This window comes from Myotis daubentonii, chromosome X (genome assembly GCF_963259705.1).
Source record: "Myotis daubentonii chromosome X, mMyoDau2.1, whole genome shotgun sequence".
In the NCBI taxonomy this organism is placed as follows: domain Eukaryota; kingdom Metazoa; phylum Chordata; class Mammalia; order Chiroptera; family Vespertilionidae; genus Myotis; species Myotis daubentonii.
In genome coordinates, this window is record NC_081861.1 from 109,349,936 (window position 1) to 109,368,411 (window position 18,476).

At 35.4% G+C, this 18,476-nt stretch overlaps 1 protein-coding gene across 1 annotated transcript in view; it reads left to right on the forward strand.

The window, feature by feature from the left end:
• The window catches only part of DACH2 (dachshund family transcription factor 2), a 745,051-nt gene that overhangs the window by 597,449 nt on the left and 129,126 nt on the right, over positions 1-18,476 (forward strand). Inside the window, exon 6 of the mRNA XM_059678534.1 lies at positions 4,379-4,551. Within this exon, the coding sequence (XP_059534517.1) occupies positions 4,379-4,551 (173 nt within the window). The remainder of the gene's footprint in view (positions 1-4,378; positions 4,552-18,476) is intronic.

Sequence of the window (18,476 nt, forward strand, 5' to 3'; positions counted from 1 at the left end):
TTTTCAAAGATAGGCCACATATTTGGTCATAGGCAAAGTCTCTCCAAATTCAAGATGGTTGAAATCATACCAAGCATCTTCTCAGATCACAATTGTATTAAAAAACAAAACAAAACAAAACAAAACAATCAAACACATTGAGGTTAAATAGCATGCTAGTAAACAATGAATGGGTTACCAAAGAGATCAAAGAAGGAATAAAAAAAATGTTCTGGAAAAAAATGAAAACACAATACAAAATCTATGGGACACAATGAAACCAGAGTGCAGTATACATAGAGAAATAAATTGAGATATCAAAGCTAGAAAAGTAATTTAACATGAAACTAAAGAACTTACATTTTATTCTGGAGACAGCAAGTAGCCACTGAAAGTATAAAAATTGACTTGGAAAGGCAAATGAAACAGCATAGGGAAACCAACCAGGAAGACAGAGTACCAACCAGGTATGATGGAATTGGTGCCTGACTGTAGGAGTGACAAGATATTACAGAGGTTGACATGACTTGGAAATTGAATGAATGTGGTATGTTAGAGGAAGGGTTAGAGCATTACTGAATTTTTTAGTCTTTATGGTTAGGAGGAAGTGATGTGATGAACTTACATAAAAGTTATAGGAATTGTTGACAGGAAAAAGATGAGATATTTTGGTAATTTTTAAAAAGAATTTGTTTTCATTACCATATTAAAAAAAAGTATGTATATTTCTCCCATTTGACTGAATGAGCCAGATTTCTGGTATGTTGTATACTATTGATGGCTCTCAATTTAATGTTTTCATCTTTGGGAAAAAGGTTGACTTACATAACTCAATATCTGCATATGCTTTGCATGTGTAACTCAAGTGGGGTGACTGCCCAAGTGTACCATAATGTAAATATTAGCTTAGAGTATAGGGTAGTAAAGTCAAATGATGGTTAGTTATTGCAGGTCATGATCTGAAAGTGTGACCTTTAAGTCTTTCATGATCATTTTAATTGTTGGATGAATTAGATTTTAAAACCGTCAATGGGCTGTTATATTCTGCTTGTTCTTTGCATTTAGTTTGCCTGTCAATTGGACTTTAAGTATACTTATGCTTTAATACAGACAGATGGTGTCTGGATGATGCTGAAAATCTTTAGAGAATAAGGAAAAATTATTACACTGTTAAGGAAAGTATAAATTGAACAAAGGTTTATTTAAACACTAGAGGCCTGGTGCATGAAATTCATGCACTGGAGGGGTGTCCCTCAGCCTGGCCTGCACCCTCTCGCAGTCTGGGACCCCTTGGGGGATGTTCACCTGCTGGCTTGTGGCTGGATGGCCTTCTGCTGCTGCACAGCCTGCTGCTTGAACTTCAGCAGCTGCTACACGTGCACAGGCTGGGTCACCACAGTCCGTCCTGGGAAAACCATCGAGTGGGAGAGTCAAGCGAGCAGGTAGGCTCACCCTGAGTTCCTTGCCCTTCCTTGAGTCACTGAGTTGTTCAGACTGACTGCCTTCTACAGAGAATGGCACTGGGATCAGGCCTAAGCCAGCAGTCGGACATCCCTCTTGCTGTCCAGGACCCCTCGGGGGATGTAGCAGTGTGCCAAGCAGAAGGCAGCCAGGGAGGAACCCGAATAGGGGCCAGGCACCCCACCACTTGCACTCATCCCATCTCCTGCGCCTGTTGCCATGCCTTGGTAGTGCTGTCACAGAGTCAGGAGAGGCTCCCGCTCCTGCTCCTGGCAGCTGCACTCACCAGCCATGGGCCCAGCTTCTGGCTGAGTGGCGTTCCCCCTGTGGGTGCGCACTGACCACCAGGGGGAAGCTCCTGTGTTGAGTGTCTGCCCCCTATTGGTCAGTGCTCATAACAGTGACCAGTCGTTTTGGTTGTTCTACCATAAAGGTTGCTTAGGCTTAGATAGATAGATAGATAGATAGATAGATAGATAGATAGATAGATGATAGATAGATAGATAGATAGATAGATAGATAGATAGATAGATGATAGATAGATAGATAGATAGATAGATAGATAGATAGATTTGAGTGGTAAAAGGAGGCACAGTTGGCTACTTATCATCTAGAGTTTGATCAATTTGCTACTAAAACACTGAGTACATGAAGAATTTAAGTTTATAATTATCTTAGGTTTGTGGTGAATGGGAGCCTTATATAGAAACCTATTTAGGTCATTGATAGTTGCTAATGGTGAACATGAAGTGAAGATTTTAGGGGAAACATAAGCAGTGATTAATTTATTGTATGTTATGGGATATGCAATTATTATAGCAAAGCTGTATGATGGGTAAGGTAAAAAATGCATACACATCTAAGTAATTTTGGAAGACTAACTTAAAATAAACTTCTACTTTAAAAGGGGGTGCAGAAGGACAATTTGAATTCAGTGTTTACACAGTTTTGAAGCTTCTCTAATAAATTAATAATCACAGGAGAAATGTTTCATAATTGAAAAGTTTGGTTTGGTAGATTGACTCTGAAAAAAAAAAGATTTATAGTTTTATATATAGTCATAAGTTAAGTGATAGGGTAAACATTTAAAATACTTTTTTTAATATTCTTTGGGAACTTGGACCCATAGGGAGTACAGAGTATGCTCCCCTCTTATACCCCATGCAGAAATTAAGTTTCTAGCTATTTTTTAATCTTTGTGTAATTCTGATAACTGCATTTTGTGGCTATCTCTAGCAGAAATATTGATAACTGTTCTTATTTATTGAGATGCTCACATTAGTGTTGTATGAAACCTGTCATATCTGAAAGTGTCTTTTTTGTTTCATTGTGCTGCCCTTGAATTATTTTTGTTAGTTCAGCCATGATTTAATTCAGCCATGATTGCTTAACCTAGGAGATGTATCTCAAATCAATTAACATTATTTCTCCCTTCTAGCCTCCTTTTTGTCCAAAATATATGAGTTTTGAATGTTTGTCTGTATTACTGTTATTGTTGATTGAGGTATCAAATTTAGGGGGCCTCTGAATATACTTCCTATGGATTCATTGTTCTTCACTTGCTATTGTGATATGGGAGGCAAAAAATTTAAGGGATAGCAAAGAGGAAAAAGGGATGTTATTAATAGTTGATTATTGTGTGTAAAACCAACATAAATATCGCTTATAATAGAATTTATATAATCTGTAATAGTTTAGAAAAATTATAGGCAAGGATGTTTTAGAACATCTGTTAAAGATTACTGGTTTCTGGGCTTCTGTCCAAAAGAATGCAAGATTACCGTCAAGGCAATAGTTTAAAATACATTGTAAAGTCCTATGGTTTCCTTACTGTAGTCATGTTAACATGCATTATGTTAAGCTAACTTTCCCTAGCCTCTGGTCAAAGGTGATTCCTCACAAATCTGAAAACATAAGTTGTAACTAGACAACTCTTTTAATGTGTTACGTTTTTCATTATGACACATTGTGGCTACCACTAGTGTAAATGTGACTCATACTTGAGAAATATTCTTTTAAAAATTTAAAATGTATGAAATTATTTCACTTTGCATAAGGAAAAAAACAGAATTCTAGATACTGCTCAAAATATTTGAAATTTATATTAAACTGGAAAACAGGTTGACATTTGATAGGGAAGTAATTTCTTATTGACAAAGGCTTCAAATTTGAGCTATAGGCATTCATGTTTAAGATTTATAACTACAGGGTAGAACGTATTCCAAGTCTTAATTCCTTCAATAATTCTGAGTCTAGAGAATCTACATCCTGTCTTATCAGTACCACTATTATGTTTTGTGAAGAAAGTATTAAACTAGAAACTATGAACACATAAATATATTATAATGATTTTAAAAGGTAGTTGTTTCTTTTAACTAGATAAGGAATGAGGCTTGGCTTAAAGATTTTTGTTTGTGTCTATGTGTAAACAGATTGCATCTTATAAATACTTTGAGAGTGAGAGTAAGAACAAGAAATGTATGGCCCTAGCCTGTTTCGCTCATTGGATAGAACTTTGGCCTACAGACTGAAGGGCCCCAGGTTCGATTCCAGTCAAAGGCACATGCCCAGGTTGTGGGCTCAATCCTCAGTAGGGGGCTGCAGGTGGCAGCCAATCAATTATTCTCCTTCATTATTGATGTTTCTATCTCTCTCTCACTTTGCCTTCCTCTCTGAAATCAATAAAAATATATTTTAAAAAATAAATAGTAGTATGTGAAATAGGTCAATTTTAAAATTATAAACAATATTAAATCTCATAAGTAATATTAATTACTCAAAGAGATACTAGAATATAATAAAAGCTGATTTTTAAGAAATCCAATGAGATAAATTTATTTTTTTCTTTGCATCAATTTTGCATGTGATTTTGATGTGATTTCACCTTGTCAAAATAATTTTACAAATGTAATAATTTAACATGCACTGTCTCTTTTAGGGCTAGATCTGCCATTTATGATGATGCCTCATCCTCTACTTCCAGTCAGCTTACCTCCTGCATCAGTTGCCATGGCAATGAATCAGATGAACCATCTAAATACTATTGCCAACATGGCTGCTGCAGCTCAGATTCACAGCCCACTCTCTAGAGCTGGGGCCTCTGTTATAAAGGTAAGAATCATGATTTAGAAGAGCACAAAGGCATTAATTACATATACATTTTGATAAAATATTTGCAATACTACTGAATCTTCAGTAAAAACATAAAACTCATTGACTCAGTTGCTTAGCATATAGTATTGATGGGTTTGATTTATGATTAGGATTGCTGAGATGTTTGTTTTTTTGTTTGTTGTTTTATTGTTGCTGTTTCTTTTCATTCCATGATCACAAATCTCACCTTTAATTCAGGATTCATTTCTTTCAATAATGAGCACAGTGTTTGGGAGGCCTGGCCAGACTAATACCAGAGAGAAAAGTATGCAAAAACAATTCACATTGATGGGGTGAAATAAAGTACACACTATATATATATTTTTTAGATATTTTAAAGGCAGTTGTGTGGTAGTACATACCATGCAGGCCTTGTAGTCAGACAAACTGGAGTTTCAATTCTGATTCTGTCACTTAAGAGCTGAATGACCTTGTATAGACATTTAATCTGCCTGAAAATTTTCCTCAACTGCAAAAAAGAAAAGGTCATAGTACTAATTTATTCTTCTTATGTGATTGGCTGTCTGGAGATAATATGAGTAAAATAAAAGCTAAAGCCCACCCAGCCTGGCTCAGTGGTTGTGGGGAGACCTATGAACCAGGAGGTCACTGTTCAGTTCCCAGTTAGGGCACATGCCTGGGTTGTGGGCTCAATCCCCAGTGTGGGGCATGCAAGAGGTGTCAATCAATGTTTCTCTCTCATCATTGATGTTTCTGTCTCTCTCCCTAATCTCTGAAATCAATAAAAATATTTAAAAATATATATACATATGTTAAAAACTGAAACATTAAGCAAATATTTGTGATAATTTAGAGCACATCATCACAATGATAATACTGTTTTTCAAAATTTCATAACCACCAGGTAATGAAACAAATCACATCTCATAATCCCTCTTTCTGTCTCCTATTAATTTGGCACATGCCCTCTCTCCAAGTATCATGTAAACTAGCCTTTTTAATACATTTTTTCTTTATGTGAGGAGCTAACATAAGGATATATAAGAGCAAAGTTATAGTTAATCAGAGAAACCCATTGATTCTTTATTACATTATGTATTCAACTTGTAAATTTGTAAATGTCACTTTGGGCAATATGGGAAATAGATAAAATAAGACATAATACCCAACTTCCAGGAATCATAAACTAAATGTGAGACAACAACAAATACTCATGTAAATTGCACTAAAAAGACAAGTATATTGGAATTTGGAGGAGGGAAAGAACATACCTAGTATGGAGAAGAGAAGGGGCAGGGAGTCACAAAAGGCATTACAGTTTATGGATTTGCTCTGGGCCTTGCATTATTGATATGTTGTAATAGATGCACATAGGGTTGAGAGAAGTGAAGTCAGAAGAAATTTGAGATTCTGGAGATTTTTGTTCAATTTTAAATTAGCTTCCAGGAATTGGAGCTTGTAAAACAATGACGAAATTTTATAGCATAAACTTCATAGGAAAGAAAAATTATTGATAAATTTGATAAATTTGTATCACACTCTGTATATTTCTATGGCTAAGTATTAGTGTGATTCCTACCCTCAGTCTATCCTAACTAATAAGAGCTTTGCTGTTTGAATATTTGATCAGTGCATAAACCAGGAATCAGAGTTGTCTTTGAGGGGAAAAAATCCCCCACAGACATTATTTAAAAGACAGAGTAAGTTTCCTATGATTTTGAAACCAGCTGTCTACTAAGTATATGTGATCCCACATAAAACTGGGAAACTTGAAAAACAAAGCATGGTTTAATGGAATTTTCATACCTGTTTTGAAATGATGACAAAATACACTCAGTAGAGGCATGTTTATGGTTCTTCAAAAGTACATTCAATTAGTTTTCTTAATGATTATTAACTTAAACTGAATCAGCTACATTTTGGTTGAATATTTGGACTTTTGATAGCTTTGAGAACTTAATGCAAAGAGGTACTTGGGGTTGCCACTCATGACTTAGATAATCATTGGTGCTGATGATGATGGAAAGGGAAAACATAATTGTCTTCTCCTTAAATAATCCAAATATTATTGGTGTATTAAAACAGTATAACTATAATTTTGTTTATTGCTGATTTTTCTATTTTAATGCAAACTTTATAAAAAAAGACAGAACACTTATAAACATAAAACTGGGTGCTACTTTTTAAAAGTTGGCATTTGATCACATGCTTAAGTCCTGCAATTACACACATGCTCAAGAAAACTGAATTTTATATATATATATATATATATATATATATATATATATATATATATATATATAGCTAATATGCAGTGTCCTCTCAGGAGTTCGACCAGGAGTTTGATCACTCACTATAATGTGCGCTGACCACCAGCAGCCAGTAGCTGGGGAAGGAAGGCCCCGGCCGGCAGCCTGAAGAGTATTATATATGTCTCCTTATTATCCCCTTCTTGACATTCCCCCGGCTTCCCCTATCCCCCAGTGTCTTATGTCCATTGGTTATGCTTATATGCATGCATACAAGTCCTTCAGTTGATCTCTTCCCCACCCCTCCTGCCCCCCAACCCTCCCCAGGCTTCCCACTGTAGTTTGATAGTCTGTTCCATGCCTAGTTGCAGGCTTTATCTCCAGTGTGGGGCATACCGATCAATGATTCTTTCTCATCATTGATGCTTCAATCTCTCTCTCCCTCTCCCTTCCTCTCTGAAATCAATGAAAATATATTTTTAAAAAATGAAAAAATATTTTTAAAATAATTATTCAGTGAATAGTGAGAGGCTTGTATCATAGTTACCAAGTTTTGTTTGTTTTTGCTAGGGCAACATTGTATAATGGTAACATTATTAGTTTTAAAATAATAATTCACAGGAAATACTATGATAAAAATCTAATTAATTGACAAATGGGCGTCAATATGTTTAACAGTTTCACGCTTTCTTTCAAGAACAGTTAACATGATAGTAGTTATATGACACCCAACTGTAAGGGCAGAAATTTCACACCTCTGTTGATGTATATGTCAAAAGAAATTTGTTTCAGTGTGCTTATTCATGAATCACAGTTTCGAAGTTCAATCTATTAGAATCCCGCAGGCAGTAGGCAAACCTATGTATTGAATCTTTGTCATATACTACTACCTGAAGGATAAAAGAACCATTCAAACAAAAACACTTTTTTTGAATTCTGTTTACATTTACAGATTTTTTTTATACTAGCAGTTTGGCATAAAAAAAAACATATTTAAATTAGTATTAGGCACTGTTTTACCAAAATATTTTAATTGAAGTCACCGGCTATTTTATATTTACTATTTAGAGATAAACTCTTCTTCCAAAATATGAATGTTCAGAAGTTTACCATTTAATATTTAGAAGGGAATGTCATAACTATGAAATTTTATTTCTTCCTTATTTCACTGTGGGAATTTCTCTTGTTTAAGCCATCTAGTTTATGGTATTTGTTACGATATTTTGTTAACATCCTCCTGAGCCACCATAGTTTTAGAGGCTGGAAAGTCCAAGATCAAGGTGCCTGCTAATGCCGTTCCGGTTGAAAGCTCTTCTCACTATGTCTTCAGATGGTAAAAAGAAAAGAGGAAGAACAAATCACTTTGTTGCCTCTTCTTATAAAGACACTAATTCTGTCATGAGGGCTCCACCATCATGAGGAATTACCACTCAAAAGCTTCATCACCAGATACCATCACATTAAGTTTCAGGGTTTCAACATACAAATTTTGGGGAGACGGGCATTCTGTCCATTGCATATGCAATCCAATGTGATTGTAGTGTCACCTAGGCCAACATCTCTATATTGAAAGGGCTGTTAATATTTCCATTATATATCCCTACTTTCCTCAATTTAAAACACAGCTGTAGAAAAACAAATCTATATCAAAAATTTTAAATACACAGTAAGACATTAGGACACATTATCAAAAAATTCCAGAAATATGTCTTTACTTTTATTAAAATTTATGAAATGTCACCAAAGGTGATACCAAACTTTATCAAATTCTTATTGTTTGCATACCTTTTATTTTTTAAATATATTTTTATTGATTTCAAAGAGAAAGGGAGAAGGAGAGAGAGATCGAAACACCAATGATGAGAAATAATCATTGATCGGCTGCCTTCTACATGCCCCGCACTGGGGATCAAGCTCTGACGAGGAATAGAACTGTGACCTTCTAGTTCATAGGTCGATGCTCAACCAGTGAGCCACACTGGCTGGGCCCTTTTATTTTTTTGAACTTTCCAGTAAAATTTTCCTCTTTTTCATATCATTTTAAACAGTACCCAGAAATAAAAAACAACAAAAACACTCTGATACTGAAACAAGATTTCAGAATCCATCTAAACACTTTCTACTCTTCGTTAGCATAGTTTGATGCCTATGTTTTGTCATTGATCATAAGACTGTGACCACAATTCCTTTGGAAGCTGGTCTTGCAGTATGTACTTTAAATATTAGGACTATATGACAGACGATATCAAGTTAGTGAATGACTGACTGTATAAGTCATAATTAATTTCCAGTGTTTAGCATTTCTCATCAAAGGAATTGGGAGCAAATGTTTTGATATTTTACTTTCTGTAAAATTGATCTCATTTTCTTTATACTTTATTCTATGTTTGCATTTATTTGAATTAAGTATACATCATAAAACTGGGCTGGCCAGTGTGGCTCAGTGGTTGATATCAAACTATGAATCGGGAGGTCACAGTTCTATTCCTGGTCAGGGCATGTGCCTGAGTTGTGGGGTCGATCCTCAGTGTGGAGTGTGTAGGAGGCAGTCAGGCAGAGGGGTTAGAGGTGATCAGCAAGGCAGGCAGAGGGCTTTAGGGGCAATGATGCAGGCAGGCGAGTGGTTAGGGGCGATCAGGCAGGCAGGCAGGTGACTGGTTAGGAGCCAGCGGTCCTGGATTGCAAGAGGGATGTCAGACTGCCAGCTTAGGCTCAATTCTGGCAGTCAGACACCCCCCGAGGGGTCCTGGATTGCAAGAGGGTGCAGGCCAGGCTGAGGGACCCCCGTGCACAAAATAATCCACATGTAAACATTCAAACATTAATGCACCAGGCCTCTAGTATTGCATAATGGGTAATAACATAGGCTCTGAGGTCAGGGTGTCTGCCTGTATTTGATCCTGATTTCACCATTCTTTGTTATGTGACTTTGGGCAAGTTTTTTAATCTACCTGTAATTCAGTTTGTCTCATTTCCCAATGAAATGGGGATAGTATTTGTTAACAAGATATTAAATAAGAGCACTAATTAGCACCTAGTAAATACTCAGTGTATATTAACAAATATTATTTTATGTTTTACACTCAAGAATCCACATAGAAATAGTAATAAGTAGAAATCAATATCATAGTCAAAAGTTAGCCTGAGAAAGGAATAATTCCCCCTATACACATTCCTCTGTGTAACCTCTTAGTACCAGGACCAAGAGTTCCCCCACCATTGGATGTTTATGCTATACAGGTATTAAGCCAGCCCTCTAGAGTGTTCATTTACCTGTAATGGCTGCTTTGATCTCATCGCCTCTAAAAAAGGATTAGGGTTCTGGTGGAGACTGAAAATGGGTGATGATTCTATTATCAAAATTGATCTGTTTTGAATTTTATTTTAAATTGTCTTTGAATGTTTACATGTGGATTATTTTGTCTTTAGTTTGAACTATAAGAATCTAAATGCCATATGAAAATAATGATAGCCTCTCCTGTCATCTCCAATGGGTACATTAAGGATTCAATATGTATCTGTTGCATGAATGAATGAAAACTAATGATTAATTGGATATTAAATGTTTGGGAGTGTTTCCAACATAAATGAGCATTAGTGATGCAGACTTTAATTTAAAAACTTGAAAAGACATTACAAGTTGTGAACACATTTGTTTTTGTTCTTGTTACTGTTGTTAGTTTTTGTTTTTGTTTTTTGGCAGAAGCTAGGTTGGGAATATTGTTACACCAGGCACATAGTCTTTAGGCCTGGCTCAGATCCCTCTATTGTTGGCTCAGCTATTAGCATTTGTAGCTAATAACTAATATAGCTATAACATGAATTGAAAATTGCATTATTATTAATTTGACAATACTGAGAGCAAAATAGTTAAAATACCTGACTGGTATGAAACCTATTTCTTATTCGACATTTAAGTATCTTTCAAAGCATTTTTTTCTGTATTTGTGGAAAACTTTGTAATATCATTGTGCCATATTTTTCTCTGGTAACAAATTTAAGAAATTTAAGTAGGAAGTGGTTATTTGGCTCTTTCCCAATACCATCTGATTAGCTGTGTTTTTTGTTTGCCCGAGCAGCTGGCAATTAATGAATTGATAGGAAATGGTCACAAGGCAGTGGCATTAGCATGTGAACATCTGGTATTAAAATTAGTCAATGCAGAGGGGTTTTTTGTGATAATTTAAATTCACTGAAAAATCACTAGTTGAGTATTATTCTAAATGCTCTCTGGAAAGACAAAACTATTTTTATCTTTTAGAACATGAGATGAAGATACACTGAGTGAAAATAGAAGGGTGTGTGTGTGTGTGTGTGTGTGTGTGTGTGTTTGGGTGGGTGGCAGAGGTCCAAGTCCACAATGTAATTTGAAAGCCATGCATTTTCACAATGAACTATTCATCTATTCATTCTTCCATTTGAGGGCATTTACAGGCTATGAGCAGAAACTCTGCCTGATTCCTTCAATCCTCTTCCAGAACAAGTTGATCACCCTGAAGAGGTGAGAAGGTCTTTTCTCCAAATATCCATAGGTCACAGATAGGGTGTACCTATAATTTTGGGTTTTTCATGGTTACATGTTCCAGATGCATCCTTAATCTGCCTGTTTCTTCTAAATTACTGGAAACACTGCCATATCCATCTATGTTAACTTAAATACAATTGTAAATTGGTCTGTGGAACACAGACTAATTCTTAAATTGATTCAGAAATATCTATAAAGTATCATGCTTCCAATAGTATTCAGAGGTGCTGAAATTGGACATCAAATTCTTCCTCAGCTTTAATAGTAAACCAAGTTAGCAGGAACAATAAATAAACTTTTAGTTTTTGTGTCTCTGATTTTATTATTAAAATCTGTCAAGTTGCAATGTGTTGTTTCTGCAGAACTCTGGTGATAGTACAGAAGGAACACGTCAATTAAATATGAACTATCAAGACAAATGCATGAATAAAATATCTAACATTCAGATAAACTTCCAAAAGCTACTCCTCAGCAATGAAATGTCATTAAATCCTTTAGGAACTCATTAATAGGTTAACATTTGGAAGAGTAATTACTGTGAGAGTTGAATCCTAATTAAATAAAAATAAAAAGACAAATTATATATTGCATAATCCTAGTGAATGCTTAAAAAATCAATATAATAAAATATCAGGGGCAACAATTTATTATTGTGATGGTAACTATTGAAAGACGCTCTATCCATCCAGCCAAACCAGCTAGGGATAAAACTACATTTTGTAAGCATTGACCTTGCTCTTTATTAAGGTCCAAATGTACTTTCAAATTATTTGATATGGATGAACATTTCCTTTGACCACTTGTGATATCCCCCCAAAAGGAAACAGTACGACAGAAGATGGAATATCATGTACTAATTAGTAATGATTTCTATAATATATTTCTTTTAAAGAATGAACCTTGAGCTATTTAAGTATATGCAGATTACTTTATTAATTTCAGGGGGAAATGGGGATTTCATTGAGTAAGTGTGTATTAATTTTGGAACTCTCCCTCCTCCACTAATTTGAATATGGAGAAGACATCTGCTATTTTTCAGAAGAGCTACAGCTGTTTTTGATAGAGTATGGATAAAATACATGAAGATTAACAAAGTTGTAAAAGCCATAAATGCCAAATAAAATGAAGTCAGCAATGAGTAAAAATGATTAGGGTTTTATACAGGGATGGGCAAAGTTAGAATTACAGTTGTGAGTACACAAGTTTCTTCTTGTATTATTATTTATTAATTGTTGTACTATTTTCATATGAACAATTGTAAGCTTACTTTTGCCCATCCTTATATTTGCAATATTCCCTTTCAAATGCTGTTATTGATTTGTTGCAAATGGTGAGTACATTATCACTTGTGTTCTCATTTGTAATAAAACAGATTAACTTGCTGTGAAATTTTAACTAGGCTGAGACACAACAGTAGCCACCTAATGAACTGAAGCACATTGCAGTTAAGTAGCTAAATAGATGCAGTCTGATTACAGGGCTGAAAAATGGATCTGTTTACTTGCAAAGAAGAAAGTGTTCATAGAAGTATTTATTATTTTAGGAGAAATTACACATTACCAGATCCACATAGAATTTTCAAAACCTACCTAATTCACAACCAGCATAAAGCACTGGAATAATTTCATATGGCTTATATGACAAAAAAAGTTCTGACCTTGTGATGCCTTAGGAAAACAATAACAATGAACTGAACCTTGATTGAATTTGGAAAAATGTAGACCACAAAATCTTAAAGCAGAAAGATTACTTCGTGCAAAATGTTACGGCCACTCTAAATCATGTTTTCAAAGTTAGTTTATTGTTTTGCCTAATATGCTGCTGAAAATGTCAAATAAGGAGCTTATTTGTGTTTATATTATTTTATCACATGATAATTTTAAATATTTTTGGGATCTGTCTTTATAGCATTGTATTTTTCTCATTCATAGAATTTTCTGTTTGTGTAGATATTCTTCCAATATTTAAAAATAGTATATTAATTTTTAGAGAGGAAGGGAGAGGGGGAAACATCAATGTGAGAGTGCAACATCCATCCATTGGCTGCCTCCTGCATGACCCCCACCAGGAACCAAGCCCAAATCCTGGGAATGTGCCCTGACTGGGAATGGAACCAGCAACCTTTTGGTAAACAGTACAATGCCAAACCAACTGAGCTACACTGGCCAAGGCCTTCCAATTTTTTTGAACATTTAAAATGCACTTTCATTTTTTAATTACACGTAATGAGCAAGAGCAAGTATCACTGTCAGCTGGATTATCTTGATTTTCCAAACTTTCAACTCTACGAAACACTCAAAAGTTTTCCATTTTTATTATGGTAGCATATATCACTGCATGTGTGATTCCTGTTTGCCATTACACATTGATTTTGTTTGTTCAGTTCTATTTTTGCTCAGTAACTGCTATACTCCGTCTCTATCCATTCATTCAGAGGTTCAGTAGAGATAAATGTAGTTCAGAGAATTACATACTTTTTCAACAAATTACCAATGTTATAATTCAAAGACAAATATTGAATGCTGTACAATTTATACACATATTTTGGCATAAAATAATTGAAACTAGACAAAAGTGAAAGGCAAAAAATATTTGGTTTTATATATAAATATAAAATTACTTCCATGTATGTGTGTATGTTCATGTGTACCCATACTTTAGAGAATATATTTTTAATCATGACAGTTTAGGTTGAATTTCACAACTGATGAACTGGTCTTTTCAAAAAGTAAAAGGAAGTTCAATAATGGCTGTCTACATCTTGCTGTTCATCCCCTATCATTCCTCCAAAATACAAATATAATTATTTTAAAAAATAATTTAATTCTTTTCTTCTGCTTTGCTTATATGTTACTTCTGATTTTTACCCTATACACATGGTGTTACAACTAGATATTTATCTGTATACTAAGAATAAGTGAAACGTATATTTTTCTGACCTTAAAAATATATTCTCTAAATAGTATGGGTACACATGAACATACACACATACATGCAAGTAATTTTATATATAAAATCAAATATTTTTGCCTTTTGCTTTTGTATAGTTTCAATTATTTTATGCCAAAATATGTGTATAAATTGTACAACATTCACTATTTTAGAGCATGATAAGTTATAGAGCCTTTAAAGTTTTTTTAATTTATCTTTATTGTTGTATTACAGATGTCCCCTTTGTTTTTTTTCCATTGACCCCCTCCACATTGCACCTGCACCCGCCCCTCCCAAGCCTTCACCACACTATTGTCTGTGTCCATGCGCTAAGCATATATGCATATATATTCCCAGGTTAATCTCCCACCCCCATTTTCCCTTTGAAATTCATCAGTCCATTCCATGGTTCTATGTCTCTGTATCCATTTTGTTCATTGGTTTATTTATTTATTTATTTATTTATTTATTTATTTATTTTTAATATATTTTTATTAATTTCAGAGAAGAAGGGAGAGGGAGAGAGAGATAGAAACATTAGTGATGAGAGAGAATCATTGATTGGTTGCCTCTTGCACATCTCCTACTGGGGATTGAACCCGCAATGCAGGCATGTGTCCTTGACCAGAATCGACCTGGGACCCTTCAGTCCGCAGGCCAATGCCTTATTTACTGAGCCAAACCAGCTAGGGCACGTTGGTTTATTTTGTTCATTAGATTCCACATATGAGTGAGATTGTGTGATAATATACATTTACAATTACTGTAGTCCCCCCTTATCCATGGGGCTCCTGGGTTTTCCCCCCAAGACCTCCCGAGGATGCCTGAAATCTCAGACAGTACTGGACCCTACATATACTTGATTTTCTCCTATACATAGATTCATATGATAAAGTTAATTTATAAATTAGGTACTTTAAGATACTAATAACAATAATTATAATATAGACCAATTATGACAAGACTAGAGGCCCGGTGCATGGATTCGTGCACCGGTGGGGTCCTTTAGCCTGGCCTGTGCCCTCTCACAATCTGAGACCCCTTGGGGGATGTAAGACTGCCAGTTTTGTCCCTAGCCCCACAGGCCAGGCCGAGGGACCCGCAGGCCAGGCCGAGAGACTCCGCCACTGGGCCTCTAGTAGACATATAAGATCTTTGGTTAATCTTTCCCGCTATTCCCTCTTCCCCCTTCCCTCTGAGATTCATCAGTCTGTTCCACATTTCTATGCCTGTGCATCGAGAATCCGCCCCCTGGTGGTCATTATGTGCCATAACTTCCAGTTGGACCGTCACTTAGGCCCATATATATATAATATGAAAGTTATGTGAATGTGGCCATATTAACTAAAATAAGTTTCTTGAACACAATCACTGCGATACCATGACAGCTGATATGATAACTTAGATGGCTGCTAAGTGACTAACAGGTGAGTATCATATACAATATGTACACACTGGACAAAGGTATGATTCAATTCTCAGGAAGGACAGAGTGAGACAGTGAGATGTCATCATACTACTCAGAATGACACATAATGTAAAACGTATGAATTGTTTATTTCTAGAATTTTTTTATTTAATAGTTTTGGACCACAGTTGCCCATGTGTAACTAAAACCTCAGAAAGTAAAATTAAGGAAAATGAGAGTTTACTGCATCAGTACTTAATTGGTATATAATATGCAGCTAATACACTCAAAGTCTACTACTCATTTCATTAAAAGTATCAAATGTTAAACAATAATATAAAAATAGTTAAAAATGAACATACTACATTGACGACTCTATTAGTTTTTTTTTATTGCTGCTATAAAAGTTATGCCGAATTTAGTGGCTTAAAACAATGCATTAATTATCTTACAGCTCTTTAGTTCAGATTTCTGATACTTGTATCATTGAGCTAAAATCAGGTTGCTGGCAGGATTGCATTTTTTTCTGGAGCTTCCAGGAAAAAATCTGTTTCCTTGTTTTTTCCAACTTCTCTAGAGGTCAAGCACATTTCTTGGTTCCTGGTTCCTTTCGTTCATCTTCAAAGTCAGCAACGTTGCATCTCTCTGATCATTCATCCATAATCATATCACCTCTCGCCTTCCCTTTCTGCCTCCAAGATAACTCAGAGTAATTTCCCTACCTCAAGGTTTTCAATCGCATCTAAAAAGTTCATTTTGCCATGCGAGTTATAGGGTTAGGGTTACCTAATATATTCACCGGTTCTATGTACTAGGATGTAAACTGGACATTGGCGGCGGGGAGGCATTATTCTGCCTGTTACAATGACAGACATTAAAAAATGTTAACTTCTACTAATGAAATAATAACTTTTAACCCTCATGCCATTACTTTTGCATTAAACAGTTTTTCTTTTTTTCTGTTTTTTTTTAAACTTGTTGGGATGACATTGGTTAATAGGATCATATAGGCTTCAAGGGTACATTTCTATGATATAAGATCTGTATATTGCACTGTGTGCCCACCACCCAAGTCAATCCATCTTCTGTCACTATATATTAAGCCCCCTCCACACCCTGCTCTTTTCCCTCTGGTAACCACCACACTGTTTTGTGTATCCATGAGTTTTAGTTTTATATTCCAGATATGAATGAATTCATGTTGTTCTTAGCTTTTTCTGAGTGACTTATTTCACTTAGGATAATATTCTCAAGGTCCACTTATGTTGCCCCAAGTGGCAGTATTTTGTCTTTTCTTATGGCTGAGTAGTATTCTATTGTATATATGTACCACATCTCTATTCAATCCTTTATGATAGACACTGTGGTTATTTCCATGTCTTGACCACCATGAATAATGCTGCAATGAAAACAGGGGTGCAAATATCTTTGGGAATACATTTTTTTTTTTAGGTTTTCAGGTATATACCCAGGAGAGGGATTGCTGGGTCATATGATAACTCTATTATTAATTTTTGAGAAACCATCAGACTGTTTTCCATTGTGGCTTTACCAGCCTACAATCCCACCAGTGGTGAATGAGGTTTCCTTTTACTCCATAACCTCTCCAACACATTACTTTTCTTGATGATAGTAGCCATTCTAATAGGTATGAGGTAGTATCTCATTGTAGTTTTGATTTGCATTTCCCTAATAGCTAGTAAAGTCAAACATCTTTTGATATATCTGCTGGCCATTTACAGGTATTCTTGAGAGAGGTGTCTGGTAGGTTCTCTGCCCATTTTTAATTGGATTGTATGTTTGGTTTTGAGTTGTATGTGGTCTTTATATATTTTGGATATTAACTTTTTGTCAGAGCTGTTGTTTATAAATAGCATCTCCTACTTGGTCGGTTGCCTTTTTGTTTCATTGGTGGTTTCTTTTGTTGTACGGAAGCTTTTTAGTTTAATATAGTCCCATTCATTTATTTTTTCATTTTACTTCCCTTGCCTTTGGGGTCAAATTCATAAAATGTTCTCTATGGCCAAGGTACATTAAGTTTTGTACCTTTGTTTTCTTCTATGTAATTTATTATTTCAGATATTATATTTAGATTTTTGATCCATTTGAATTAATTTTTGTACATGTGGACAAACTAATCTGGTTTCATTCTTTTGAATGTGGTTTTCCAATTTTCCCAGCACCATTTATTGAAGAGGCTTTCTTTTCTCCTTGTGTGTTTTTGGTTCCTTTGTCGAAAATTCCCTGCCATATACATGTGGTTTTATTTCTGGGCTCTCAATTCTGTTCCATTGACCCGTGTGTCTGTTTTTCTGCCAATACCATGCTGTATTGATTATCATAGCTCTATAGTATAATTCTTAAAATATATTTCCATCATCATTTATCCCCTCTATTGCCCTCTTCCACATACACACCTCCCCAATCACCACACTGTTTTCCATAGCCATGAGTTTCTCTCTCTCTCTCTCTCTCTCTCTCTCTCTCTCTCTCTCTCTCTCTCTCTCTCTCTCCCTCTCCCTCCATCCCCCACAACACCCTCCACACCAGAACTTTCTGCCTGCTCTCTATGTATAAGTCTGTCTCTATTTTGCTTGTTCATTAAATTCCATATATATGAATGAAATCATATGGTATTTGTCTTTCCCTGACTGCCCTCATTTTTTTTTTATTGATTTTAGAGAGGGAGAAAGGGGGAGAGAGAGAGAGAGAGAGAGAGAGAGAGAGAGAGAGAGAGAGAGAGAGAGAGAGAGAAACTTCAATGTGAGAGAGATGCATAGATTGGTTATTTTGCCTATGCTCCCTGAGC